Here is a 27,155-nt window from a genome sequence, read left to right as displayed (position 1 = left end):
GAGTCTTGTTTCAACGAGTTTATCGGGACATGCCCTTGCTCGACAAGCACGGGGAGAGCGTGACGGGCCCTCATGGTACCCTGACCACCATCGACTTCGTGTGTGAGTTCCTACCAAACTACATCTACAAAGACTAGAAACCTGGGCTAGCTGGACGGCTTGGACTTGCTGTTCTTCTCCACCAGCAGCCGGAGCAGCCTCTCGACCTCCAGCAGCTTTGTAGTTAGGTTTGATTCCCGAAGCATCTCCATGAACTCGTCCTGAGAGATCTTGATCGCGTCGCTCTGGCCCTGCTGAATCTGAGACTTCTTCAAGCCCTCGATCTCCCTAGCTATAGCATCTGCTCGCTCCCTGGCCAACCTTGCCTTCCTCTCGTGCTCCGCCAGCTGTGCTCGTTCGTCGTGGAACTAGAGTGACGAGTGTCAGTTGAAAGAAGGTCGCGGTCAGCGCATGCACCTGTTCGTCTTGTGCAGGCCTGTGCAGCATGAAGCTCGACTGGAGCTGCGGGACGTCAGCGATCAGACATGAAAGATGGAGGCAACGCTTAACGACCTGAGACGAGCCGCCTGCCTCGTCTTGATTTTGCCTGCGCTCGTCTTCCGCGAGGAGATCGACTGAGAGCCTTCGGTTCAAAGCTTTCTTCATCCACTTTTCAGCAGCTTTGCCAACTGGCAACTTCTTCTTCTCTTCGTACCGTCTCTTACCTCTCTCCAGAATCTTCTTGGCAGAATCGACCTCAGAGCTGGTCAACTTGTCGAAACTCAGAGAATCCAAACTCTTGCCATCTCGGATCTCATGAAACAGATCTGTGCATATCTTGATAAAAGTAGCTTTCCTCTCTTGCCGCCTTTGCTCGATCTTCCTCTTCAGTATGATCTCTTGCTTCCGCTGCTCGTCACTTAACGCCGACGACAATGACAAACTCTCTTGCTCGTGTTCCTTCTGAATGCTCTCACGAGTTTGGGAGCGGGAGCTTCCTCTATGCCCTGATGCAATCTTGCCGCGCTTTCCTTTGATCTCCTCCAATTCCTTCTGGTAAAGACGCTCATTTTCCTCCTCTATTCGAGCAACTTCCGCTTCCATTCGAGCTCGGAACTCGTCCTCCATCTTCTTGAACTCAGAAGCTCTTTGTTCTAGCTTCTTCATGAGCACATCTCGGTCTGATTCCCGCTTCTTCATGCTCTGAATGTTGGACATCTCCTTCTCATGTTTAGCTTTCAGCTCTTCTAACCTCTTCTCTCTTGTCGCTTTCAAATCTTGCTCCAGGTTTTCAGAATGCTTTTCATCTTGAGCCGATGCCATCTTCTTTGCATATTCTTCGGCAAAGCTCACGTCTTCTTCCTCGAGCTCTTTGCTGTGCAACTGTTGCAAGAGGTGAATCGCATTTTCTAAATTCCCAGCTCGGGCCATCGCAATCATGTCATCGACCTGCTTCTGTCGTAGGATTTCTTTTAGCTCATGCTCCCTCTCTTTCTGCTCCGTCAAGAGCAGCTGCAAGCTCTCGTTTGCACGCTTCTGCTGCAACTTCTTCTTCTTCTCCTTGCGCTGAGCAACTCTCGCCTTCAGCTCCTCTTCTGTCGACATCTTCTTCATGGCTTCCTCCTGTTCTAGCATCTTCATCTTCTCTTCGTGCTGCTGAATCAGCAGATCTCGTTCCTCTGCAGTCGCGCTGTCTGCCTTCATCTGCAGTTCTTTTTCCATCTCCTGCCTCCTTTGCTTGAGCTCTTCAGCTTTCTTTTGCTGCTCAGCCATCAGGGCCTGCTCGAACGCTTCCTGATCTTTCTGCATTTCTTCTTCCAGCTTCTTCATCTCCAGCTCTTGCTTCTCGAGGATTTCGCGCTTCATCCTCTCCTGCTCCTCCTTCATCTTCTCGAGCTCGTGCTGTAGATTTTGACGCTCCTCCTCAAGTCTCTTCTCGAAATCGTCTTCAACGGTCTTGTCAACGTAGAGGTCCAACCCTGCGTCTTCCATTTCTTCTGCTTCTGCCTCGTTCTCAGCCTTCTGCTCGGCTGAGCTTAACTCCAGCATCTTGGTCGCTTCTTCGACTTGCTCATAAAGCTTCTGTTCCATCTCTGCTTCCTGTTTCCGCTTCAACTCCAACATCCTCTTCTCTTTCTTCTTTTCCAGTCTCTGTTGCAAATCTTGTTCCTGCTTCTGACGGTCAAGAGAAGCTTGATTCCTTATGGTATTCTCTTTGTTGTGTGCTTCCTCGAGCAGTTTTTCTTTCTCTGTGTCCTGGCTCAACACTGAACCTGGAATGTCACCCTCTTCGATCTTGCTCTCTGATTCCTGCACGTCAGGAGCAGGAACGTTCGCTTCTGCTGCGAGAATCCTCTGTAGCTCCTCATCCTTTTCCTTTTGGAGCTCTTCCTCCAATCTTTTCAGTTGCTCTTTTCTCTCCCTCTCTTGTTCCTTCTCGAGTTGATCCAGTTCTTGTCGCTGCTTGTTGACAATTTCATCTTGTTTTTCTTTCTGATGCTTTCTTGCCATCATTCTCTCTTCTTTCTTCTTCCGTTTTTCAAGAAGTTGTGCTTTCAGAGCTTCTTGTCTTCGTGCATTCTCCTTGTCGATGTACTTGGACAACTTGGCTAAGTTCTCCTCATGTTGAGAGATAAGCCTCTGCTTCTCGTCTTCACTTAGATCGTCTTTGATCTTCATCATGAATTCTTCGTTAGCTTCAGCTATCACTTTCTTCTTCTGTTCTTCCATCTTCATGGTGATGTTTTCTGCTTCAATCCTCTCTTTGTCTGCAAATTCCTTTTCCACAGATGAGCTGATTTCGTCTGCAGTCAGATGTTGAATTTTCTCGTTTTCAAGCTGGGTCTTGAGTTCTTTCATCTGTTTTGCATGCGATTGTTCCAACTTCTTCTTCTTCTTTGCATTCTTCGATTGAAGATGCTTCTCCAAGTTTGCAAGTTGACGAGCGGCGTCGGCTTGCTCCATGTTGCGCAGGTTTTCAATGTCTTGTGTGTGCTGTCGGAGCAACTCTTCGCGCCTCTCGTCAGAGGACGCATTGAGGTCGCGCTCGATCTTCTTTTCCTGCTCTTCGATTTGCTTCTTCACGTGCAGCTTCAGCTCATCCTTGAGCATCTGGATCTCGGATTGGGCCTGCAGCAATTGTTCCCGCAGCTCGTTTGCTCTCTCTTGCTCGTGCTTCAACACCAGAGCTGTTTCCTTCTTGAAATGGTTGACCTCGCTCGCAATAGACTCGGCTTCTTTGCCAGAGACTACCATCTCGTTCTGCCTCTCGTGCTGCAGCTGCAGGAATTGTTCCCTTTTCTTTCTGCGCTCTGAAAGACGATTCCTCAGCTCCTCCTCGCTCTTGCCCTTGGCCACATTTTGCATGAGAGTCTGTTTTGCCAACTGTATCTCATGCTCATCAATCAGCCTCGCTCTCTCTGAATCACTGGAGGCCGCCCGGATGCGTTCGTTTGCTTCCTGCTTGAGAGTCGCTTGTTCAGCTTCGAAGATCAACAAGTTGTGATTGCGAACTTCGGACATCTCAGAGCATTCTTGTCGAGTCAGAGCTGCTTCAAGCTTAGTGACCTCGATCTCCTGCTCTATGAGGAGATCTGACTGTATCTGGAAGAGCTTGGAGCCTTCTTCTGTCTTTAGGCTGTCGGGCTGTTGAGCTGCTCTCTCATGAATTTCAGCCTTGAGCTTGATCATCTTCTTTGTCTTCCTTTCTTCGAGCTGCTTCTTCAACTCCTCCATTTGAGACATCTTGTCCATGTTCAATCTCTCCAGCAACTTCTGTCGCTCTAGATCGTGATTCTGCAACAATTCTTTGATCGCCTCAGGGTCTTCAACTTCACTCCCTTCCAGTCTCTTCAAGAATTCTGCATCATATTGAGACGTCTTCCCCTGTATCTCACCCTCGATCTGTTCCTCGAAGGACTGCAGTTTCGACTCGGTGAACTCATTTAGCGCCTGCTCGTACTCCTTCAGTCGACTCTCGTCCGGCAGGATCTGCTGAGTGTCTTGCTGCTTCATTCCCTTCAACCTTGTGAGCTGGAAAACGAGCTTTACCTTCTTCCAGAGTGCTTTTCCTGTACGACCGTGGATGTGAGCATCGAGGATGGCAACTTTCTTTGAGACTGCCTTCTCCTTCTCCATCAGAAGCTGTTCAAGCTGATCCTCAAGATCTTTCTCCATGGAGTCGTAGAAGGTGTTGATGTTTTCTCCGTGCGACCTGACCGCGTCCATCAGGTTCTCTCTGCTCATCTGGGAATGCTTTATGGTTGTGATAAGACCGTCATCAGCTTCCTCTAGGAAGTTCCAGAACTGATTCAAACTTTCGTTTCGCATACGGTCCGACTCTTCGACGTACTTGCGATTGAGCTCATTGGCGATTCTGTATCTTGTCTTGTCTCCTGCTGAAACGCTATGCTCTCCACTGAATTCTTGCAGGAGATCGTTCTTCCGGCTTTTCACAAGAGACTCCAAATTTTCGAGGTGCAAACGCTCGAACAATTCTTTTACCAGCTGTTTGTCATTCTCAAAAACTTCTTTCACGATTTCATTTTGAATCGATCTCACTTGGCCCGAAATTTCAGTTTCAGAAGTTTCTGCAATCAGCCTATTGGCTTCCTCTCGTTGCCCAAAGTGCTTCTTCAGTCTGTGGATGAATTCTTCAACCCTGGAGTAATGATAGTTTTCAAGCTCTTGCACAGCCTTGGCAAGGGCTTCGGGGTCGTCGCAAACGATTTGAGAGAGGATCATCAACACATTTTGACCTTTTTTTCTCAGATCGCTGACGAACTTTTCGTCGGGGTCTATGGCATCGATTTCAATCTCCGACACAGAAGAAGGAGCCGAGGTCTCGTCCACGTCGATCGCAGACTCCGTGCCTTCACTTTCGTACTCGGATTCCTCCATCTCATCATCAGAATAGGGCTGAGCTTTAGCGACAGCTGGTTTGTTTTGAAGTTTCTGCATCACACTCTGAAGCGCTGCAGAGCTTGTTTGATTCTCGGCGAGTTTCTTCAGGAGCTCACTGATCAGACTGAAACTGTCATTGCTGCTGATTGCTTCGGTCTCTGTCCCAGGTGACGAAAGATTCGACTGAGGCACAACTTGAAATGTGCTAGGATCGCGTTTAATGCCATTTACGGGAATTATATTCCTTGAATGCGGATCCTTCATTCTTCCACCAAATACTGCTGGCACGACATTGCCTGAGATCGGATCAATGATCGTACATCCTAGACCTTCGAACAGCTGAGTGGCTTCATCCACTTCAACATCAAGGACAACAATCTCATGGCGACTTGTATCGTCGTAGTATGTGCAGCCGATCAAGAGTGGCAGGTCTTCAGCTAGTACAAAATCGTACTTCATTCCAATCTTGCCTCCATTTTCTGCGATAGCCAGCATTTCATTGTGATGCTGTAGCACGAGCTCACTCCAACTTGAGGCTTTGTCAATGAGCTTTCTGTTTACATCCATCAATTTGGATGCCATGTTATGCAGGGACTTGACCTCACTTGGTTGTATTGCAGATATTTTGCCTTTCAATTTTGATAGACGATCTAACATATCCTTTTCCAAGTCAAGTTTCGCATTTCGCAAACCATATATTTCGTGGCTGCCTGATGGAATGACATGTTTGATGTTCATGGGGTTTGCAATAGTCGAGCCCAATACAAGTGATTCTTCAGAAAAGATGTCCACAACATCACAACCCGGGACAAGATGTTTAACAACCCCTTGTTCATTTATTCTCCTGCAGAAAAACAAACTTTCGTCAAATCATACGGAGAGAAGAGAAACGCTAATGATTACCTGCAGCCCAGCGGCACCACATTGCAAGTTTCTTCACTGATCATCACACCAGTGATCATGCATACCTCCTTAGTTTCCGGATCCTCCATCAAGTCTCCTATACGTATAGGCTTCAGTAGATTAGTGACCGGATCAAGAACCGCCCCTCCCACTGCGTGCAGTTCCCCAGTGGCGAGGTTTGAGGTAATACCCAAGACAGGCACTCGAGTCCCCGTGAAAGGATCTAACATCGTTCGAGACTCATTCAGGGGAAATCCTCTATCCTCCTTGGCAATCAGGTGAATGTAAGCAGCAGCATCGGGGTAGCACATTGACTTCGGGTTCTGACGATTGCAAACGTACGGCAATGGGCCAGCCACCAGCGATTTGAAGTCCATGCACGAGAGAAAGTTGAAACACCGCCTTCTCGGATCGAAATAGACGTTGCCTTCCATCGGGATCACCTTTCCTGAGATTGGGTGAATACAGCAATTCTCTGGTACTGGGACGATCTGCCCTTTTCCAGTCATCATTTCAAGCCCCTTAACTGGTTTGACAAGTTTGGTCGCTCGATCGATCTCCATGACTGCTGGAATGATCTTCAAATTGCCTTCCGAGTCGAAAAGGTCCTTCTTCGCAAATGGTTGCCGGGAGCCAGACAACAGTATTGCGCCATTTTCATCTAATGGTTGAAAATTCGGTAAGATGGGAATGTTTTGTCGAACAGCGGCATCGAGCTCCTCTATGATTGATTTGGAGATATGACCGTCTGGACCCTGTGCTTCTGCCAAATAGTTTTCGTTGAGCTTCGTCAAACTCTCTTGAAGCTTTTGCAGGATTTCAATTGTTTCGGGTTTTGTAAAGATAGATTTCATGGCTTCTTCAAACACGACAGTGCCTGTGAGCCCGATCTGTTTTCGACGGTGGATTTCTTCCAATATTAAACTCTTTCTTTCCTTGGCTCTGTGTAATTCATCTTCAGTGAAACCCATATTGCGATTCCTATCAACCAAACCACGCAGCGTTGCCGTCTCACGCGTCACTTTTTCGTAAAATTCGCGGATGTCTTGCTTTTGCTGAGTTAGTTGCTCCGACACAAGGCTATTTTGATCCTCCAACTTGTCGTACAGCATGCTCACACTGAATCCCATCAGCTCGGTACCTTCAGAACTTGCGTCCATAGTCTTGATACTTCCAACTTCCTTCCCAACGCTCGACCGTTCCTTTCTTGTAGCCAAGGAGAAGTAGTCCTGTTGGGAACCATGTTTTCGAAACTTGGGCCTTGAAGACAGAGACTTGCCCCAACCTAGTTGGTTCCTGAGAACGTTCAAAAACACAGCTACAACGAAAATGATTAGGATAGACAATGCCACTATCGTTATGAATTTGTAATCTGGATTGATCACAGTATCTTTTGAAGATGTTGGAAACGATTTCAGGATATCAATCGACATGGGTTGAATTTGATTCGTTTCAAATGCCTTTGGACAGTCAAGAACAGGAGCAACCACACCAATGACCGCTTGCTTGGTAGGTGTCACGGAGTCTCTGAAAACGTAGATTCCTGGAGTGTCGAACTGAAAGAAGAAGGTCGAGACATTGTTTCCTCGCAAGATTTGGTCTTTCAAAGTTACGAAAGCACCGTAATCAAACGTTGGATTGGTGTTGAGAAGTGAGTCCGAAACATACACAGGATAGTGCACGCTGGAATCAGATAGTGACCCTGAGATCGTCCACATGACACCTGCTCCCGCTTTCAAGCACATGATGGGTGATTGTACCCCAATCACAGACGATGCTGCAGCGGTCGCTCGGAGGCTATTTCTTCGCATGTCTTGAACTTTATCTTTCCAAGATGTCTTTGAACGGAGGGCCTGCTTCTCGATACAAATTTGATCAGTGTTCATCACACATTCCTGAAGTCCCAGGTCATCAAAATATGTCGTTGGTATGTCGAGGACACCCGTGAAGCCGTCACCTGAAGTGCTCAAAAATGTAGCTTGTGAAGTGTCCGATGATCCGGTTTGTACTTTTGTGCCAAGAAAGTAAGTTCTGTTCTCTGTGCTCGTGATTACTTTGAGAATGCTATTTCCTGCTTTGTCCACAATGATTTCGTAAGTTTTCTGCGCTGGAAACTCGTTTGGGTCAACGCATTCCTGAAATGTTGAGTCGTTTCGACAGAGGCATGTGCATGTCAGAGCTGTACCAACTGTGGAGTCAATCTGCAATTCAAATCAATCAGGAGAAACAAAGCATGTGTTGATTTTTACCTGGATCTTCTCAGCCTTAGCGATCTGGTAATTTGGACAGGTGTTATTACAGATGTCTATTCCGTTGATGCAGTAGCAAGGAGGAAGTTCACAAGATGTATCAGGACACGAGCTTGCACAAGCACCAGACGGTCCCCTGATTTCAGTTGGCCCGCACCTCGGCATGACGATCGCTTCACAGTCCGTCACTCCATCGGCTGTTGCCTGATCGGGTTGAGCTTCGCCGAGACCGTTGTAGACTGTGTAACCAGCTATGCAACGGCAGGCGCTATCGAATGGCTGAAAGACGCGATTTGCACCTTTGCACTGACACTCCAGACTGTCATTTCTGGATACAGCGCTCCCTCCGCACGGAATGCATGCGGCTTGCCCTGGTTTGTCGTTGAAAGAATCTCGTGGACATTGAATACACGCTGCAGAAGAGCCTTGCTTTGGTTCTTTGTTGTATGTTCCTGCTGGACAAGGAGTTGCTTTGTACGATCCCCTCTCACAATAATATCCGGCAGGACATATTTCTCCCAGATCAGACGTAGCGTTCACTGGATCACCACGGATGGTACTTCCATAACACATGTACCCTGGCCAACAAAGTTCACATGAAGTTCTGGTAGGATCCGCCCCAAAATATCCACGGGCGCACGGGCTACACGCGGCCTCTATAGAAGTCCTGTTAATCGTCGCATTGGGTTCAGCGTATGTTCCGAGTGGACATAGGTACGCTGCTTCAGATCTCCACGGGCAGAAGGTACCAGGAGGGCAAATGTGTGGCGATATAGACCCTGCTATACAAAAGGTTCCCGGAGGACAGGGTATCGGCATGTCCGACTTGGCTGGGCAATAGTATCCACTTGGGCAAATGGTTGGGGACGACGATCCGTTCACACAGAACGTCCCTTCGTCGCATGTAAGCGGTGTGACAGTTCCATTCGGACAGTAAGCTCCACCTGGACAGACTTTGCAGTCATCAATTGAGCGACCTCCCGTTCGCTCCAAGTAGTATCCATCAGGACAGGGCACCGAATCCTCAATACCGACAGGACAGTAATGACCTGCCGGGCAGATGGTTTGTTTTGATGAATTGTAGTTTGGACAATAGTAGCCTCTGTAATCCACTGAAAATGAGAAATTACCGCAAATGAGACAGGCATCCGCGCTCTTCTTCCCGACATCAGGTTGATAGGTGCCTGGAGGGCATGGTTCTGGCATTGGATGAATGGAGCAGGAGCTCTTGGATTCGACACAAGCTCCGCGAAGATAATCTTGTGACGAATTCCGTGAATTTGGACAAAAGAATCCTTTAGGGCACGGCTCAAGGGCCGATGTGCCTTCCGTACACATGCTGCCTGCTTCACAATCCAAGCAGTCGCACAAATACCTGCCAGGATACGACGGTGAGGATCGTTCAATGTAAGTGCCGGCAGGGCAACGAATCGGTGCGTTTGTTCCAGAAGGGCAATAAGAGCCAGGCGGACACAAATCATTCACGAGCGTACCACCTTGGATTCCAATCACATCTTTCGAACACGTTGAATTGTCTCCTGGATTCGGACATTGTGCTTTTCCACTGCACCAGAATCCAGCTTCGCATGGACCCTGAATACTTCCGTTGTTGCAGAAGAATCCAGGCATGCATGGAATGCATTCTTCTATCACTGACAATCCTTCTCGATTCCCGTAAGTCCCAGGAGGGCATATCTTGGGAACATTCCCAAGTTCGCAGTAGTATCCAAGTGGACACAAAATGGATTTGACGACCATACTGCTCCCAACAGCTTTCTGCAAGCAATGCCGACCGCCCGGACACTTATAACAAGAATTGCTTCCCTTTCCAGGTTGATAGAGGGCACAGCTGCCGTACTCTGAGGAAGTCGAGTCGCAGCAAAGGATAGGTTGTCCGCTACCTTTGGGGCATTTGTGGCCTACTGGACAGATGTATTGCTGTGGGGCTGCTACAGAACTTCCAACGGGAATATCAAAAACGTTCAAAGAGTCCATTACGCCGCACCACAGGGGCGCTTCAAACTTTTTGATGATCTGCGACATAGTGAAACTGCCAAAGGCTTGTGGACAGTAAAAACCTTCATCACATTCCGTAAGATTATCTGTGGCTACGGCAGCTGTCGGACAGTACCGCCCTTCTAAGCATGGCAGACAATCCGAAACGCTTCCTCTTCCCAATTTGTCATTATATGTCCCAGGGGGGCATTGCGTTGGGTCTGCACTTCCCGCAGGACAATAATATCCAGCTGGACAGAGGTATGACAAGTTCAGATTCCAGTTGACATCGCCACCTTTGCACAAGAAGCCCATCGAACAAAGTCCACGTGGCAATACTTGGCCCTCAGCAGGACAATACATCCCTGGGAGGCAAGCAAAGCATTGTTCAAGCTTTGTCATTCCAGTAATGTTGCCGTAAGTACCACTGGGGCATGGGATAGGTGACAGGATATGCGCTCGGGGGCAGTAGTGGCCCTGCAGGCAAATTTCGATTGAAGTTGCTGTGTCATTTGGACTGAAATAGCCCTCTGGAATGTCTAGGCAATAGTCTTTGCCAAAGTCAGTCTGATACTGACCATCTGGGCACTTTATTGGACGTGTTGTGCCGGTAGGACAGTAATGGCCAGGCGGACAAATGTCCCCCTTCCCCTCATTCGATTCCGCCAGAGGGTATTGAGATGGCGATCCCTCTATGCAGTAATATCCTGAAGCACATTTTCCAAAGATAGTTTCAGTCAAAATTTCGCAGATTGCAAAATCTCTCTTCCCACCACCACATGAACAGCAGGTTTTGCTTGCTTCAGGAGAGGTCGAGCATTGCGTTGGAGCTATTCTGAATTGGTCGCAAAACTCAAATGAATCCACGGTCAAATTCGAGTCACGATTCTCGCATCCAATCAAGGAATCATGAAGAGTTTGGCATATGAACTTGGAATTGGGCAAATCTTTTTGCTTGAAAGCAGAATATAACTCGATTTCTGTGAAATTGTCTGCAAAAAAATCAAGCCCAAACGAGACTACTCCGCTCATGTTGAGATAAAATCCTCCTCCAACATTCCTGCAGGAGGCAGCGCCCATATTCGGAGAATATGTCCCAGCAGGACACAACAAAGGCCATCTCGAACCTGCAGGACATTTAAAGCCTCGAGGGCACAGGTTCTCAACTGGGTTTGCAGTCTTCGCTCCCAGCAAGCAGAAATACCCAGCGTCACAGAGTCCTGTGGGATACGAAAGTCCACTGTTGTTGCAGTACATTCCCGCTAAACATATTTGACAATCGGATATGTTGACTGATGCAAACAGTGGATTGAAGAATCCGATGGGACAAGGCGTTGCATTGGCTGAAAGAGCAGGGCAATAATGTCCTTGAGGGCAGATGTTTGCTCCATCATCTTGAATGGTAGGGTCGACATTGCCTACACCTGGACAGTAGGCGCCAGCGTAACAAGGCTTGCAGGAGGACGATTCAATGTAATCTTGGTATTGTCCGGGGGGGCAAGGCAGCGCTGACGAGGAACCGACTGGGCAGTAATGCCCCTTCGGACAAATATGCTCTGGATTGTACCCGATGTAACTGCCCGGCGGGCAGTAGTATCCCTCCGGACAAATCTCCTTCAAACCCAAACAAGAATCTACATTCTGAGAGCTACACTCTGTCACAGCAGATGGGCAGTAATATCCAGCTGGACATGGAATGCAATCAGTTGAACTTGAAATGTTGTAACGATTGGAGGAAGTACCAAGAGGACATGCCAAAGGATATTGAGAACCTGGGGGACAGTAAAAGCCGATCGGACAAACCGTGACAACACTATAACCGTTCGAATTCTCACAGTATGATCCCGCTGGACATAGTCCTGTGACCCATCCCTGCCCCGAAAGACTACAATAAAAACCCGGCGGGCAGGGTAGTGGCTCCCATGATCCCCCTGGACATATCCACCCTGCCGGACACTCCCCCCCGCATCCCGTCCCGTCGATCACGCGCGCTATCATCAGCTCGCACCGTGGACTGTCGCACGCTACCGAGCGATTGTCGCACCTCGATCCGTACTCGTCTGCCGACCCCTCCCGACAGTATCGCCCGGGTAGGCACGGCCCGCTAGGCCAGCCCAGCCCTGACCCTGCGCAGTACATGCCTGGCGGACAGCTCATGCATTGCGAGACATTGTTCAGTCCGTGATGAGCGTTGAACGTACCTGGCGGACACCTGCCAAGGGCCGGCTCTTTGAGCCCCTCGGGACAGTAGTGCCCCAGCGGACACCTGTAGTCGTGGCCCCCCATCGTCGAGACACACATCTCGCCTGAGCTCCCTGCCTCCAGGGTCGACAGACAGGTCTGCAGCATGCTGGCCGAGTAGTTTGTGCCGTTGCTGTAGTCTACCACTCCCTCCGGATAGCACAGGTACCCTGCCGGACACGCCCTGCAGCTCGTCTGCATCTCCTCCATGTTGTATGTCCCCGCTGGGCATGGTACCGGCTGTGCGTCCCCGCCCTCGCAGTATGTCCCCGGAGGACAGGGCGTGGGGACGCTGGCTCCGGTGACGCAGTAGTGCCCTGCTGGACATGCCATCACCCGCCGCCGGCCTCCCGTCGTGTACTCGTCTGCCGCCCCTGCGGAGTTGATCGCCCCAGCCTCGCAGAAATAGCCCGCCTCGCACATTCCCGTCGGAGACGTGAGCCCTGCCGTACTGCAGTACTTCCCGGGATCGCACAGCCTACACTCCGACGAGCCTTCTAGCTCGGTCAGGTTGCTGTACGTACCTGCCGGGCATGGCACGGGAGACGAGTTGTTAGTGCCGCAGTAGTGACCCACCGGACACGGCAGCGGCTCTACCGTCCCCGGCGTCGGGCATGTGTATCGCCTTGGGCAGTACTGGCACACCGCCTGCTCCCGGTCCCTCGAGTACATCCCCGCTGCGCACAGCCTTGGCGACGATGACCCCGTAGGGCAGTAGTGACCGACCGGACAGACCACGGTGCCGTTGGGATCCGCGCTAGCAGACGTACCTGGACAGAAGAGACCTGGGAGGCAGGTCTTGCAGGAGCTCTGCCCGACCTCGTCCTGGTAGTACCCGGCCGCACATGGTACAGGGGACGACGAGTTCTGAGGGCAAGCGTGGCCTTTCGTACATACGGTCTTGACGGTTCGAGCGAGCCATGCTCCTTGAGGACAGTAGTAGCCCTCCGGACATGCATATATGTCTCCTCTTGGCATGCCCTCCTTCCCGCAATAGTGCCCTGCCAGACATGCCGTGCAGTCCGACAGTTGCGTGTTCCTCTCGTTCCAGGAGAAGCTGCCCCGAGGACACTTCACTGGTGCTACAGTGCCCACCGGGCAGTAGTGCCCGGCCGGGCATGGTCCCCGCCCTCCAGACTCGGCGGGGGTCGGCGTGCTCCCGATCGAGCCCCCGGCCTCGCTCATGCAGTAGTATCCTGCGTCGCATGGTCCCGTCGCGTTTGCAATACCAGCCTTCTCACAGTACCGTCCCGGCGGGCAGGGTAGCGGCTCCCATGATCCCCCTGGACATATCCACCCTGCCGGACACTCCCCCCCGCATCCCGTCCCGTCGATCACGCGCGCTATCATCAGTTCGCACCGTGGACTGTCGCACGCTACCGAGCGATTGTCGCACCTCGATCCGTACTCGTCTGCCGACCCCTCCCGACAGTATCGCCCGGGTAGGCACGGCCCGCTAGGCCAGCCCAGCCCTGACCCTGCGCAGTACATGCCTGGCGGACAGCTCATGCATTGCGAGACATTGTTCAGTCCGTGATGAGCGTTGAACGTACCTGGCGGACACCTGCCAAGGGCCGGCTCTTTGAGCCCCTCGGGACAGTAGTGCCCCAGCGGACACCTGTAGTCGTGGCCCCCCATCGTCGAGACACACATCTCGCCTGAGCTCCCTGCCTCCAGGGTCGACAGACAGGTCTGCAGCATGCTGGCCGAGTAGTTTGTGCCGTTGCTGTAGTCTACCACTCCCTCCGGATAGCACAGGTACCCTGCCGGACACGCCCTGCAGCTCGTCTGCATCTCCTCCATGTTGTATGTCCCCGCTGGGCATGGTACCGGCTGTGCGTCCCCGCCCTCGCAGTATGTCCCCGGAGGACAGGGCGTGGGGACGCTGGCTCCGGTGACGCAGTAGTGCCCTGCTGGACATGCCATCACCCGCCGCCGGCCTCCCGTCGTGTACTCGTCTGCCGCCCCTGCGGAGTTGATCGCCCCAGCCTCGCAGAAATAGCCCGCCTCGCACATTCCCGTCGGAGACGTGAGCCCTGCCGTACTGCAGTACTTCCCGGGATCGCACAGCCTACACTCCGACGAGCCTTCTAGCTCGGTCAGGTTGCTGTACGTACCTGCCGGGCATGGCACGGGAGACGAGTTGTTAGTGCCGCAGTAGTGACCCACCGGACACGGCAGCGGCTCTACCGTCCCCGGCGTCGGGCATGTGTATCGCCTTGGGCAGTACTGGCACACCGCCTGCTCCCGGTCCCTCGAGTACATCCCCGCTGCGCACAGCCTTGGCGACGATGACCCCGTAGGGCAGTAGTGACCGACCGGACAGACCACGGTGCCGTTGGGATCCGCGCTAGCAGACGTACCTGGACAGAAGAGACCTGGGAGGCAGGTCTTGCAGGAGCTCTGCCCGACCTCGTCCTGGTAGTACCCGGCCGCACATGGTACAGGGGACGACGAGTTCTGAGGGCAAGCGTGGCCTTTCGTACATACGGTCTTGACGGTTCGAGCGAGCCATGCTCCTTGAGGACAGTAGTAGCCCTCCGGACATGCATATATGTCTCCTCTTGGCATGCCCTCCTTCCCGCAATAGTGCCCTGCCAGACATGCCGTGCAGTCCGACAGTTGCGTGTTCCTCTCGTTCCAGGAGAAGCTGCCCCGAGGACACTTCACTGGTGCTACGGTGCCCACCGGGCAGTAGTGCCCGGCCGGGCATGGTCCCCGCCCTCCAGACTCGGCGGGGGTCGGCGTGCTCCCGATCGAGCCCCCGGCCTCGCTCATGCAGTAGTATCCTGCGTCGCATGGTCCCGTCGCGTTTGCAATACCAGCCTTCTCACAGTACCGTCCCGGCGGGCAGGGTAGCGGCTCCCATGATCCCCCTGGACATATCCACCCTGCCGGACACTCCCCCCCGCATCCCGTCCCGTCGATCGCGCGCGCTATCATCAGTTCGCACCGTGGACTGTCGCACGCTACCGAGCGATTGTCGCACCTCGATCCGTACTCGTCTGCCGACCCCTCCCGACAGTATCGCCCGGGTAGGCACGGCCCGCTAGGCCAGCCCAGCCCTGACCCTGCGCAGTACATGCCTGGCGGACAGCTCATGCATTGCGAGACATTGTTCAGTCCGTGATGAGCGTTGAACGTACCTGGCGGACACCTGCCAAGGGCCGGCTCCTTGAGCCCCTCGGGGCAGTAGTGCCCCAGCGGACACCTGTAGTCGTGGCCCCCCATCGTCGAGACACACATCTCGCCTGAGCTCCCTGCCTCCAGGGTCGACAGACAGGTCTGCAGCATGCTGGCCGAGTAGTTTGTGCCGTTGCTGTAGTCTACCACTCCCCCCGGATAGCACAGGTACCCTGCCGGACACGCCCTGCAGCTCGTCTGCATCTCCTCCATGTTGTATGTCCCCGCTGGGCATGGTACCGGCTGTGCGTCCCCGCCCTCGCAGTATGTCCCCGGAGGACAGGGCGTGGGGACGCTGGCTCCGGTGACGCAGTAGTGCCCTGCTGGACATGCCATCACCCGCCGCCGGCCTCCCGTCGTGTACTCGTCTGCCGCCCCTGCGGAGTTGATCGCCCCAGCCTCGCAGAAATAGCCCGCCTCGCACATTCCCGTCGGAGACGTGAGCCCTGCCGTACTGCAGTACTTCCCGGGATCGCACAGCCTACACTCCGACGAGCCTTCTAGCTCGGTCAGGTTGCTGTACGTACCTGCCGGGCATGGCACGGGAGACGAGTTGTTAGTGCCGCAGTAGTGACCCACCGGACACGGCAGCGGCTCTACCGTCCCCGGCGTCGGGCATGTGTATCGCCTTGGGCAGTACTGGCACACCGCCTGCTCCCGGTCCCTCGAGTACATCCCCGCTGCGCACAGCCTTGGCGACGATGACCCCGTAGGGCAGTAGTGACCGACCGGACAGACCACGGTGCCGTTGGGATCCGCACTAGCAGACGTACCTGGACAGAAGAGACCTGGGAGGCAGGTCTTGCAGGAGCTCTGCCCGACCTCGTCCTGGTAGTACCCGGCCGCACATGGTATTGGCTCGCTAGAGTTCTCGGGACACGCATGTCGTTTGGGGCACATGGTGTTTTCTGGAGTGGCCTCCTTGCTTCCTGGAGGACAAAAATAGCCTGGATCACACGCGCTCGGCTCAGTCGTGTTGTATGTCGGGCAAACTTTGCCCGACATACATATGCTACAGTCTTCAAACCTCCAGGCTTTCTTCTTCTGTGAGAATGTTCCTCTGGGGCACTTGCTCGGTAAAATCGACCCAACTGGACAATAAAACCCTGCTGGGCATGGACCAGCTTGTGCTGATGCTCCAGACGGAGTACTATTGGTCCCTCCGGGTACCTCGCAGTAAAAGCCAGCTTGACATGGGCCAGCTACAGTTGAAGCGCCGTCTGCAGCACAGAACGATCCAGGTGGGCATTGCCGAGGAAAGTCCGACCCTCTCGGACAGAAGGTTCCCTTAGTGCAAATCCCTCCACACCTCTCCGACGACCTCGACACTTCCGTCGTCGCGCACCTTGGTGTGTCACAGATTACAGTGCGATTGTCACAAACCGACCCTCTTGGATGCGCCGATCCTCGTAGACAGTAGAACCCAGGGAGGCAAAACCCACTTGGAGCTGGCAAGGAGTATGCATCACAGAACATACCAGGAGGGCAGCTGATGCATTGGGATAGGTTCTCCATCCCTCTGTGAGGATTGAATGTCCCGAGTGGGCATTGTCCATCACGTGCGCTCTTGATGCCAATAGGACAGAAATGGCCCACGGGACACTCGAAGCTTTCACCAAAGGATACACCTTTGCATATTTCTCTTGTTGCGATCTGCACCAAATCGATTTGGACTTGCTTCGTTACCAAGCTGACATTCGTCTCCATAGACGATGCTGCTTCCTTGTAAACCTCAGTCACAACTGATATCGCACCATCTCGCAAAAAGATTGACTGTCCAACGCCAGTACTGTTTATGCCTACCAATCTCGTCCAGCTCAGTTGGCTACTTGTCAGTACCCTTGTAACAAATGGAAGGTATCCCTCCGATAGCACCAGAGCCTCTCCAAGGATGAATATATCTCCCATGTCAGACAGTGTCACATCAGTTATCCTTTCATCTCCAGGCGTTCCCAGCACAAATGACTGTACTACCTGCCCTTGATTATCATACTTTGCCAAGAGAATGTCACAGCCTCCGATGAGTGCTGGACGAGAGATAAAGTCTGAATGGATCGTAAGATTCAAGGCTTGTTTCGAGGTTTCAGCCATGTTGCTGCAGATGCCCGTATTGCCAAAGATCCACACATACCCGTCCCTATCTGCGAAAGTCCCGACCACAGAAATGTAACCAGATGATATTACACCTCGCTCCCATACTGTGACACCTGATACACCGACCTTCAACAGAGTCCCCCTGGTACCCAATGATGAATTGCTTGCCTGCGCAGCAACATAGATCGCTCCCTCTCCGTCACACACAACCCCTCGCACAAAGCTTTGATTCCCCCCCAAAGATCGATTCCAGTACACACTCCCATTCACCCCAACTTGCACCAGCCTTGACCTGTTCTCCATGTCCGTCCATGACGCGTACACCTTGTCGCCCTGATGCGTCAGATGCGCTGCCGTCCCTGGCCCAGCATCTGCTCCCATCGGTATCCTCCACTCCTCTCTCCCGCATCCCCCGACCCTCGTCAGGAATGAGCCTCCCGACCTGCCTGTCATCACGTAGACGCTCCCGTCCTCCCCTACCGTCATCCCCTCTGCCCTGTCGTCGTCGGGTGTGCCTATCAGGGTCGTCCAAAGAAGCTTCCCTCCCATGTCGAGCTTCGACACGAACACGTCATACTTCCCGACTCCGGTAGCTGCAGTCCGCAAGCAGCCGCTGACAATCAGGTACCCCATCATGTCTACGCTTGTGTGCACGTTACCCAGATCGCCCTCTAGAAGCGTATCCTGACCTATGAAGATACCTCCGCTCGGATCTGCGCACTCATACAAGCCCTCTGCAGCATAGTAGCTGCCTTTCGAGTAGTCCACCACTCCCCCCGGATAGCACAGGTACCCTGCCGGACACGCCCTGCAGCTCGTCTGCATCTCCTCCATGTTGTATGTCCCCGCTGGGCATGGTACCGGCTGTGCGTCCCCGCCCTCGCAGTATGTCCCCGGAGGACAGGGCGTGGGGACGCTGGCTCCGGTGACGCAGTAGTGCCCTGCTGGACATGCCATCACCCGCCGCCGGCCTCCCGTCGTGTACTCGTCTGCCGCCCCTGCGGAGTTGATCGCCCCAGCCTCGCAGAAATAGCCCGCCTCGCACATTCCCGTCGGAGACGTGAGCCCTGCCGTACTGCAGTACTTCCCGGGATCGCACAGCCTACACTCCGACGAGCCTTCTAGCTCGGTCAGGTTGCTGTACGTACCTGCCGGGCATGGCACGGGAGACGAGTTGTTAGTGCCGCAGTAGTGACCCACCGGACACGGCAGCGGCTCTACCGTCCCCGGCGTCGGGCATGTGTACCGAGCTGGACAGTCTATGCACGCTGTTAACCCTTGGACTCTGTTGTATGTTGCTGCGGCACATTTTGCTGGAATGGAAGTTCCTTTTTCACAGTAATGGCCAGGTGGACACGCTGGACATGTTTCGATATTGAGTTTGGATGTTGCGTTGTATCGGCATACATGACCCTCAGGGCAGACCTTGCAGCCAGTTTGACCCACCTCGTCCTGGTAGTACCCGGCCGCACATGGCTCCGGTAGCCCTTTTCGAGCAATGCAAAAGTACCCAGCAGGGCAAATGACAGCCTTGTCATTTAGCGACCGTGGAGGGCAGTAGTATCCAGGCGAGCACTCGAAAATGGAAAAACTCAACAAAGCTTCCTGAGGACAGTAGTAGCCCTCCGAACATGCCGTGCAGTCCGACAGTTGCGTGTTCCTCTCGTTCCCGGAGAAGCTGCCCCGAGGACACTTCACTGGTGCTACGGTGCCCACCGGGCAGTAGTGCCCGGCCGGGCATGGTCCCCGCCCTCCAGACTCGGCGGGGGTCGGCGTGCTCCCGATCGAGCCCCCGGCCTCGCTCATGCAGTAGTATCCTGCGTCGCATGGTCCCGTCGCGTTTGCAATACCAGCCTTCTCACAGTACCGTCCCGGCGGGCAGGGTAGCGGCTCCCATGATCCCCCTGGACATATCCACCCTGCCGGACACTCCCCCCCGCATCCCGTCCCGTCGATCACGCGCGCTATCATCAGTTCGCACCGTGGACTGTCGCACGCTACCGAGCGATTGTCGCACCTCGATCCGTACTCGTCTGCCGACCCCTCCCGACAGTATCGCCCGGGTAGGCACGGCCCGCTAGGCCAGCCCAGCCCTGACCCTGCGCAGTACATGCCTGGCGGACAGCTCATGCATTGCGAGACATTGTTCAGTCCGTGATGAGCGTTGAACGTACCTGGCGGACACCTGCCAAGGGCCGGCTCCTTGAGCCCCTCGGGACAGTAGTGCCCCAGCGGACACCTGTAGTCGTGGCCCCCCATCGTCGAGACACACATCTCGCCTGAGCTCCCTGCCTCCAGGGTCGACAGACAGGTCTGCAGCATGCTGGCCGAGTAGTTTGTGCCGTTGCTGTAGTCTACCACTCCCCCCGGATAGCACAGGTACCCTGCCGGACACGCCCTGCAGCTCGTCTGCATCTCCTCCATGTTGTATGTCCCCGCTGGGCATGGTACCGGCTGTGCGTCCCCGCCCTCGCAGTATGTCCCCGGAGGACAGGGCGTGGGGACGCTGGCTCCGGTGACGCAGTAGTGCCCTGCTGGACATGCCATCACCCGCCGCCGGCCTCCCGTCGTGTACTCGTCTGCCGCCCCTGCGGAGTTGATCGCCCCAGCCTCGCAGAAATAGCCCGCCTCGCACATTCCCGTCGGAGACGTGAGCCCTGCCGTACTGCAGTACTTCCCGGGATCGCACAGCCTACACTCCGACGAGCCTTCTAGCTCGGTCAGGTTGCTGTACGTACCTGCCGGGCATGGCACGGGAGACGAGTTGTTAGTGCCGCAGTAGTGACCCACCGGACACGGCAGCGGCTCTACCGTCCCCGGCGTCGGGCATGTGTATCGCCTGGGGCAGTACTGGCACACCGCCTGCTCCCGGTCCCTCGAGTACATCCCCGCTGCGCACAGCCTTGGCGACGATGACCCCGTAGGGCAGTAGTGACCGACCGGACAGACCACGGTGCCGTTGGGATCCGCGCTAGCAGACGTACCTGGACAGAAGAGACCTGGGAGGCAGGTCTTGCAGGAGCTCTGCCCGACCTCGTCCTGGTAGTACCCGGCCGCACATGGTACAGGGGACGACGAGTTCTGAGGGCAAGCGTGGCCTTTCGTACATACGGTCTTGACGGTTCGAGCGAGCCATGCTCCTTGAGGACAGTAGTAGCCCTCCGGACATGCATATATGTCTCCTCTTGGCATGCCCTCCTTCCCGCAATAGTGCCCTGCCAGACATGCCGTGCAGTCCGACAGTTGCGTGTCTCTCTCGTTCCCTGAGAAGCTGCCCCGAGGACACTTCACTGGTGCTACGGTGCCCACCGGGCAGTAGTGCCCGGCCGGGCATGGTCCCCGCCCTCCAGACTCGGCGGGGGTCGGCGTGCTCCCGATCGAGCCCCCGGCCTCGCTCATGCAGTAGTATCCTGCGTCGCATGGTCCCGTCGCGTTTGCAATACCAGCCTTCTCACAGTACCGTCCCGGCGGGCAGGGTAGCGGCTCCCATGATCCCCCTGGACATATCCACCCTGCCGGACACTCCCCCCCGCATCCCGTCACGTCGATCACGCGCGCTATCATCAGCTCGCACCGTGGACTGTCGCACGCTACCGAGCGATTGTCGCACCTCGATCCGTACTCGTCTGCCGACCCCTCCCGACAGTATCGCCCGGGTAGGCACGGCCCGCTAGGCCAGCCCAGCCCTGACCCTGCGCAGTACATGCCTGGCGGACAGCTCATGCATTGCGAGACATTGTTCAGTCCGTGATGAGCGTTGAACGTACCTGGCGGACACCTGCCAAGGGCCGGCTCCTTGAGCCCCTCGGGGCAGTAGTGCCCCAGCGGACACCTGTAGTCGTGGCCCCCCATCGTCGAGACACACATCTCGCCTGAGCTCCCTGCCTCCAGGGTCGACAGACAGGTCTGCAGCATGCTGGCCGAGTAGTTTGTGCCGTTGCTGTAGTCTACCACTCCCCCCGGATAGCACAGGTACCCTGCCGGACACGCCCTGCAGCTCGTCTGCATCTCCTCCATGTTGTATGTCCCCGCTGGGCATGGTACCGGCTGTGCGTCCCCGCCCTCGCAGTATGTCCCCGGAGGACAGGGCGTGGGGACGCTGGCTCCGGTGACGCAGTAGTGCCCTGCTGGACATGCCATCACCCGCCGCCGGCCTCCCGTCGTGTACTCGTCTGCCGCCCCTGCGGAGTTGATCGCCCCAGCCTCGCAGAAATAGCCCGCCTCGCACATTCCCGTCGGAGACGTGAGCCCTGCCGTACTGCAGTACTTCCCGGGATCGCACAGCCTACACTCCGACGAGCCTTCTAGCTCGGTCAGGTTGCTGTACGTACCTGCCGGGCATGGCACGGGAGACGAGTTGTTAGTGCCGCAGTAGTGACCCACCGGACATGGCAGCGGCTCTACCGTCCCCGGCGTCGGGCATGTGTATCGCCTTGGGCAGTACTGGCACACCGCCTGCTCCCGGTCCCTCGAGTACATCCCCGCTGCGCACAGCCTTGGCGACGATGACCCCGTAGGGCAGTAGTGACCGACCGGACAGACCACGGTGCCGTTGGGATCCGCGCTAGCAGACGTACCTGGACAGAAGAGACCTGGGAGGCAGGTCTTGCAGGAGCTCTGCCCGACCTCGTCTTGATAGGATGTGGGGTTGCAAAGGATTGGGTTTGTATTTTCCCCTTGGCAGTATGTGTTAATTGGGCAGAAATTCGAGTTTTGTTTTGCAAATTTTGTACCACCTTGGCAATAGTATCCAGATGGACAAGGTTTTGGATATTTAAGATTTTTCTCATCACAGTAGTTTCCAGCAGGACAAATCTGACAATCACTGATTGATGTTGCCTTTTCTTTGTTTGAATATGTCCCTCTTGGACAACTTATCGGAATTTCTGTCCCAAGTGGACAATAAAACCCTGCTGGACATGGGCCAAAGCCGGTTTCATTACCATCAGGAGTAGGAGTCTTGCCTTCAGGTAAAGAACAATAATATCCGGCAGCGCATGGACCAGTGACCTTTGTGTTTTCAATGCAAAAAAATCCAGGTGGACAGGGCTCTTGCCTCTGAGTTCCAGCTGGACAGAACATGCCAGGTTCACAAGATCCTCCACAAGACGGAATAACATCTCCTTTGTAGTAATTGCTGCATCCTGGGGTATCACAATAATAAGATCTTGGATCGCATACCGAAGCAATTTCATTTGCTGACCCAACTCTACAATAGAATCCTTCGATGCAGTCACCACTAGGCGATGTCAAAGCTAAGCCATTACAAAATTTTCCAGGAGGGCAGCTGATGCATTGGGATAGGCTCTCCATCCCTCTGTGAGGATTGAATGTCCCGAGTGGGCATTGTCCTTCACGTGCGCTCTTGATGCCAATAGGACAGTAATGGCCCACGGGACACTCGAAGCTTTCACCAAAGGATACACCTTTGCATGTTTCTCTTGTTGCGATCTGCACCAAATCGATTTGGACTTGCTTCGTTACCAAGCTGACATTCGTCTCCATAGACGATGCTGCTTCCTTGTAAACCTCAGTCACAACTGATATCGCACCATCTCGCAAAAAGATTGACTGTCCAACGCCAGTACTGTTTGTGCCTACCAATCTCGTCCAGCTCAGTTGGCTACTTGTCAGTACCCTTGTAACAAATGGAAGGTATCCCTCCGATAGCACCAGAGCCTCTCCAAGGATGAATATATCTCCCATGTCAGACAGTGTCACATCAGTTATCCTTTCATCTCCAGGCGTTCCCAGCACAAATGACTGTACTACCTGCCCTTGATTATCATACTTTGCCAAGAGAATGTCACAGCCTCCGATGAGTGCTGGACGAGAGATAAAGTCTGAATGGATCGTAAGATTCAAGGCTTGTTTCGAGGTTTCAGCCATGTTGCTGCAGATGCCCGTATTGCCAAAGATCCACACATACCCGTCCCTATCTGCGAAAGTCCCGACCACAGAAATGTAACCAGATGATATTACACCTCGCTCCCATACTGTGACACCTGATACACCGACCTTCAACAGAGTCCCCCTGGTACCCAATGATGAATTGCTTGCCTGCGCAGCAACATAGATCGCTCCCTCTCCGTCACACACAACCCCTCGCACAAAGCTTTGATTCCCCCCCAAAGATCGATTCCAGTACACACTCCCATTCACCCCAACTTGCACCAGCCTTGACCTGTTCTCCATGTCCGTCCATGACGCGTACACCTTGTCGCCCTGATGCGTCAGATGCGCTGCCGTCCCTGGCCCAGCATCTGCTCCCATCGGTATCCTCCACTCCTCTCTCCCGCATCCCCCGACCCTCGTCAGGAATGAGCCTCCCGAGCTGCCTGTCATCACGTAGACGCTCCCGTCCTCCCCTACCGTCATCCCCTCTGCCCTGTCGTCGTCGGGTGTGCCTATCAGGGTCGTCCAAAGAAGCTTCCCTCCCATGTCGAGCTTCGACACGAACACGTCATACTTCCCGACTCCGGTAGCTGCCGTCCGCAAGCTGCCGCTGACAATCAGGTACCCCATCATGTCTACGCTTGTGTGCACGTTACCCAGATCGCCCTCTAGAAGCGTATCCTGACCTATGAAGATGCCTCCGCTCGGATCTGCGCACTCATACAAGCCCTCTGCAGCATAGTAGCTGCCTTTCGAGTAGTCCACCACTCCCCCCGGATAGCACAGGTACCCTGCCGGACACGCCCTGCAGCTCGTCTGCATCTCCTCCATGTTGTATGTCCCCGCTGGGCATGGTACCGGCTGTGCGTCCCCGCCCTCGCAGTATGTCCCCGGAGGACAAGGCGTTGGGACGCTGGCTCCGGTGACGCAGTAGTGCCCTGCAGGACAAGGAATTATCGTTCCCAACCTGATTGCTGCCATTGAGAAGTTGACGTGTGGGATTTGTGAACCAAACAAGCACCAAAATCCTTCATCACAGATTCCAGACCAGTTAGTAGCTGCAATCTCAGGACAAAATCGTCCTGCAGGACAAAGATTACATTCCTGAAGAGATGAAGCAGTCCTATAACTGAATGTTCCCGCCGGGCATGGCACGGGAGACGAGTTGTTAGTGCCGCAGTAGTGACCCACCGGACACGGCAGCGGCTCTACCGTCCCCGGCGTCGGGCATGTGTATCGCCTTGGGCAGTACTGGCACACCGCCTGCTCCCGGTCCCTCGAGTACATCCCCGCTGCGCACAGCCTGGGCGACGATGACCCCGTAGGGCAGTAGTGACCGACCGGACAGACCACGGTGCCGTTGGGATCCGCACTAGCAGACGTACCTGGACAGAAGAGACCTGGGAGGCAGGTCTTGCAGGAGCTCTGCCCGACCTCGTCCTGGTAGTACCCGGCCGCACATGGTATTGGCTCGCTAGAGTTCTCGGGACACGCATGTCGTTTGGGGCACATGGTGTTTTCTGGAGTGGCCTCCTTGCTTCCTGGAGGACAAAAATAGCCTGGATCACACGCGCTCGGCTCAGTCGTGTTGTATGTCGGGCAAACTTTGCCCGACATACATATGCTACAGTCTTCAAACCTCCAGGCTTTCTTCTTCTGTGAGAATGTTCCCCTGGGGCACTTGCTCGGTAAAATCGACCCAACTGGACAATAAAACCCTGCTGGGCATGGACCAGCTTGTGCTGATGCTCCAGACGGAGTACTATTGGTCCCTCCGGGTACCTCGCAGTAAAAGCCAGCTTGACATGGGCCAGCTACAGTTGAAGCGCCGTCTGCAGCACAGAACGATCCAGGTGGGCATTGCCGAGGAAAGTCCGACCCTCTCGGACAGAAGGTTCCCTTAGTGCAAATCCCTCCACACCTCTCCGACGACCTCGACACTTCCGTCGTCGCGCACCTTGGTGTGTCACAGATTACAGTGCGATTGTCACAAACCGACCCTCTTGGATGCGCAGACCCTCGTAGACAGTAGAACCCAGGGAGGCAAAACCCACTTGGAGCTGGCAAGGAGTATGCATCACAGAACATACCAGGAGGGCAGCTGATGCATTGGGATAGGTTCTCCATCCCTCTGTGAGGATTGAATGTCCCGAGTGGGCATTGTCCATCACGTGCGCTCTTGATGCCAATAGGACAGTAATGGCCCACGGGACATCGAAAATCCATTCCAAAACTGATTCCACCGCAAGTGACAGACATCGAAAGCTTTGACTGCTTGAGAATTTGGACATTGGTGTGGTTTCTTGCCATTTCTGATCCAAATAATAGTATTTGACCAGCAGAGAACGATAATCCCAGGATTGTTGCAGAATCATTAAAAGAAACTCCTGATTTCCACTGCAATGTACCATCCGAATTGAATTTTTGCAAGTAGTACTGGCCATTTAGACTGCATGCAAAGTCTAAATCACTCTTTAAAACAAAATAATAGTTGTCAGCCTCATCAACTGTAAAGAACTGTATGTAGTCTGCACTTGTAAAAGGCATTACATTATATGACACATCGCCGAGCTGTGATACATTCACAACTATATCCTTGGTGTCAAGGTTGGAGATATCAATCGGAACTAGAAAACTTCCAACGAACATCAATGTATCATGGATCCATGAGAAATGATTGTACAGAGCTAAACTCCTCAATGCCAAAAAGGTATTCCACACATAATCGCCATTAAAATCATATTTGGAAACAGAAACCTTATTGCCAATCAAAGGGAAAACACCAGTTCCATTAGAAATCTCCCTAACAACATAGATCGCTCCCTCTCCGTCACACACAACCCCTCGCACAAAGCTTTGATTCCCCCCCAAAGATCGATTCCAGTACACACTCCCATTCACCCCAACTTGCACCAGCCTTGACCTGTTCTCCATGTCCGTCCATGACGCGTACACCTTGTCGCCCTGATGCGTCAGATGCGCTGCCGTCCCTGGCCCAGCATCTGCTCCCATCGGTATCCTCCACTCCTCTCTCCCGCATCCCCCGACCCTCGTCAGGAATGAGCCTCCCGAGCTGCCTGTCATCACGTAGACGCTCCCGTCCTCCCCTACCGTCATCCCCTCTGCCCTGTCGTCGTCGGGTGTGCCTATCAGGGTCGTCCAAAGAAGCTTCCCTCCCATGTCGAGCTTCGACACGAACACGTCATACTTCCCGACTCCGGTAGCTGCAGTCCGCAAGCTGCCGCTGACAATCAGGTACCCCATCATGTCTACGCTTGTGTGCACGTTACCCAGATCGCCCTCTAGAAGCGTATCCTGACCTATGAAGATGCCTCCGCTCGGATCTGCGCATTCATACAAGCCCTCTGCAGCATAGTAGCTGCCTTTCGAGTAGTCCACCACTCCCCCCGGATAGCACAGGTACCCTGCCGGACACGCCCTGCAGCTCGTCTGCATCTCCTCCATGTTGTATGTCCCCGCTGGGCATGGTACCGGCTGTGCGTCCCCGCCCTCGCAGTATGTCCCCGGAGGACAAGGCGTTGGGACGCTGGCTCCGGTGACGCAGTAGTGCCCTGCTGGACATGCTTCTACTAAATGACGGCCAGTCGACGTCAAAGTGTCATATTTACCCCACGGAAAGATTGCACCTGATTGACAATACCATGATTGGTTGCAAACCACATCTGGAGCTTGTAACCCTTCAATTGTACAAGC

The 27,155-nt window shown here is 54.1% G+C and overlaps 1 protein-coding gene across 1 annotated transcript; it reads right to left on the bottom strand.

Annotated features, from left to right (window-relative positions):
* Positions 1-146: 146 nt before the first annotated feature.
* On the bottom strand, positions 147-27,124 carry GUITHDRAFT_109770 (hypothetical protein; the record flags this gene model as incomplete). Its single annotated transcript, XM_005831242.1, has 10 exons — positions 147-407; positions 457-501; positions 553-5,725; positions 5,785-7,985; positions 8,034-22,123; positions 22,173-22,222; positions 22,728-22,785; positions 22,904-23,066; positions 23,184-27,013; positions 27,103-27,124. The coding sequence occupies 10 exons, from the start codon at positions 27,122-27,124 to the stop codon at positions 147-149; spliced, it is 25,893 nt and encodes an 8,630-aa protein (XP_005831299.1).
* Between the last annotated feature and the right edge of the window lie 31 nt (positions 27,125-27,155).

This window comes from Guillardia theta (genome assembly GCF_000315625.1).
Source record: "Guillardia theta CCMP2712 unplaced genomic scaffold GUITHscaffold_41, whole genome shotgun sequence".
Taxonomy (NCBI): Eukaryota; class Cryptophyceae; order Pyrenomonadales; family Geminigeraceae; genus Guillardia; species Guillardia theta.
Note: the sequence above shows the minus strand (reverse complement) of the source record. Positions and strands in the feature narration are given on the sequence as shown.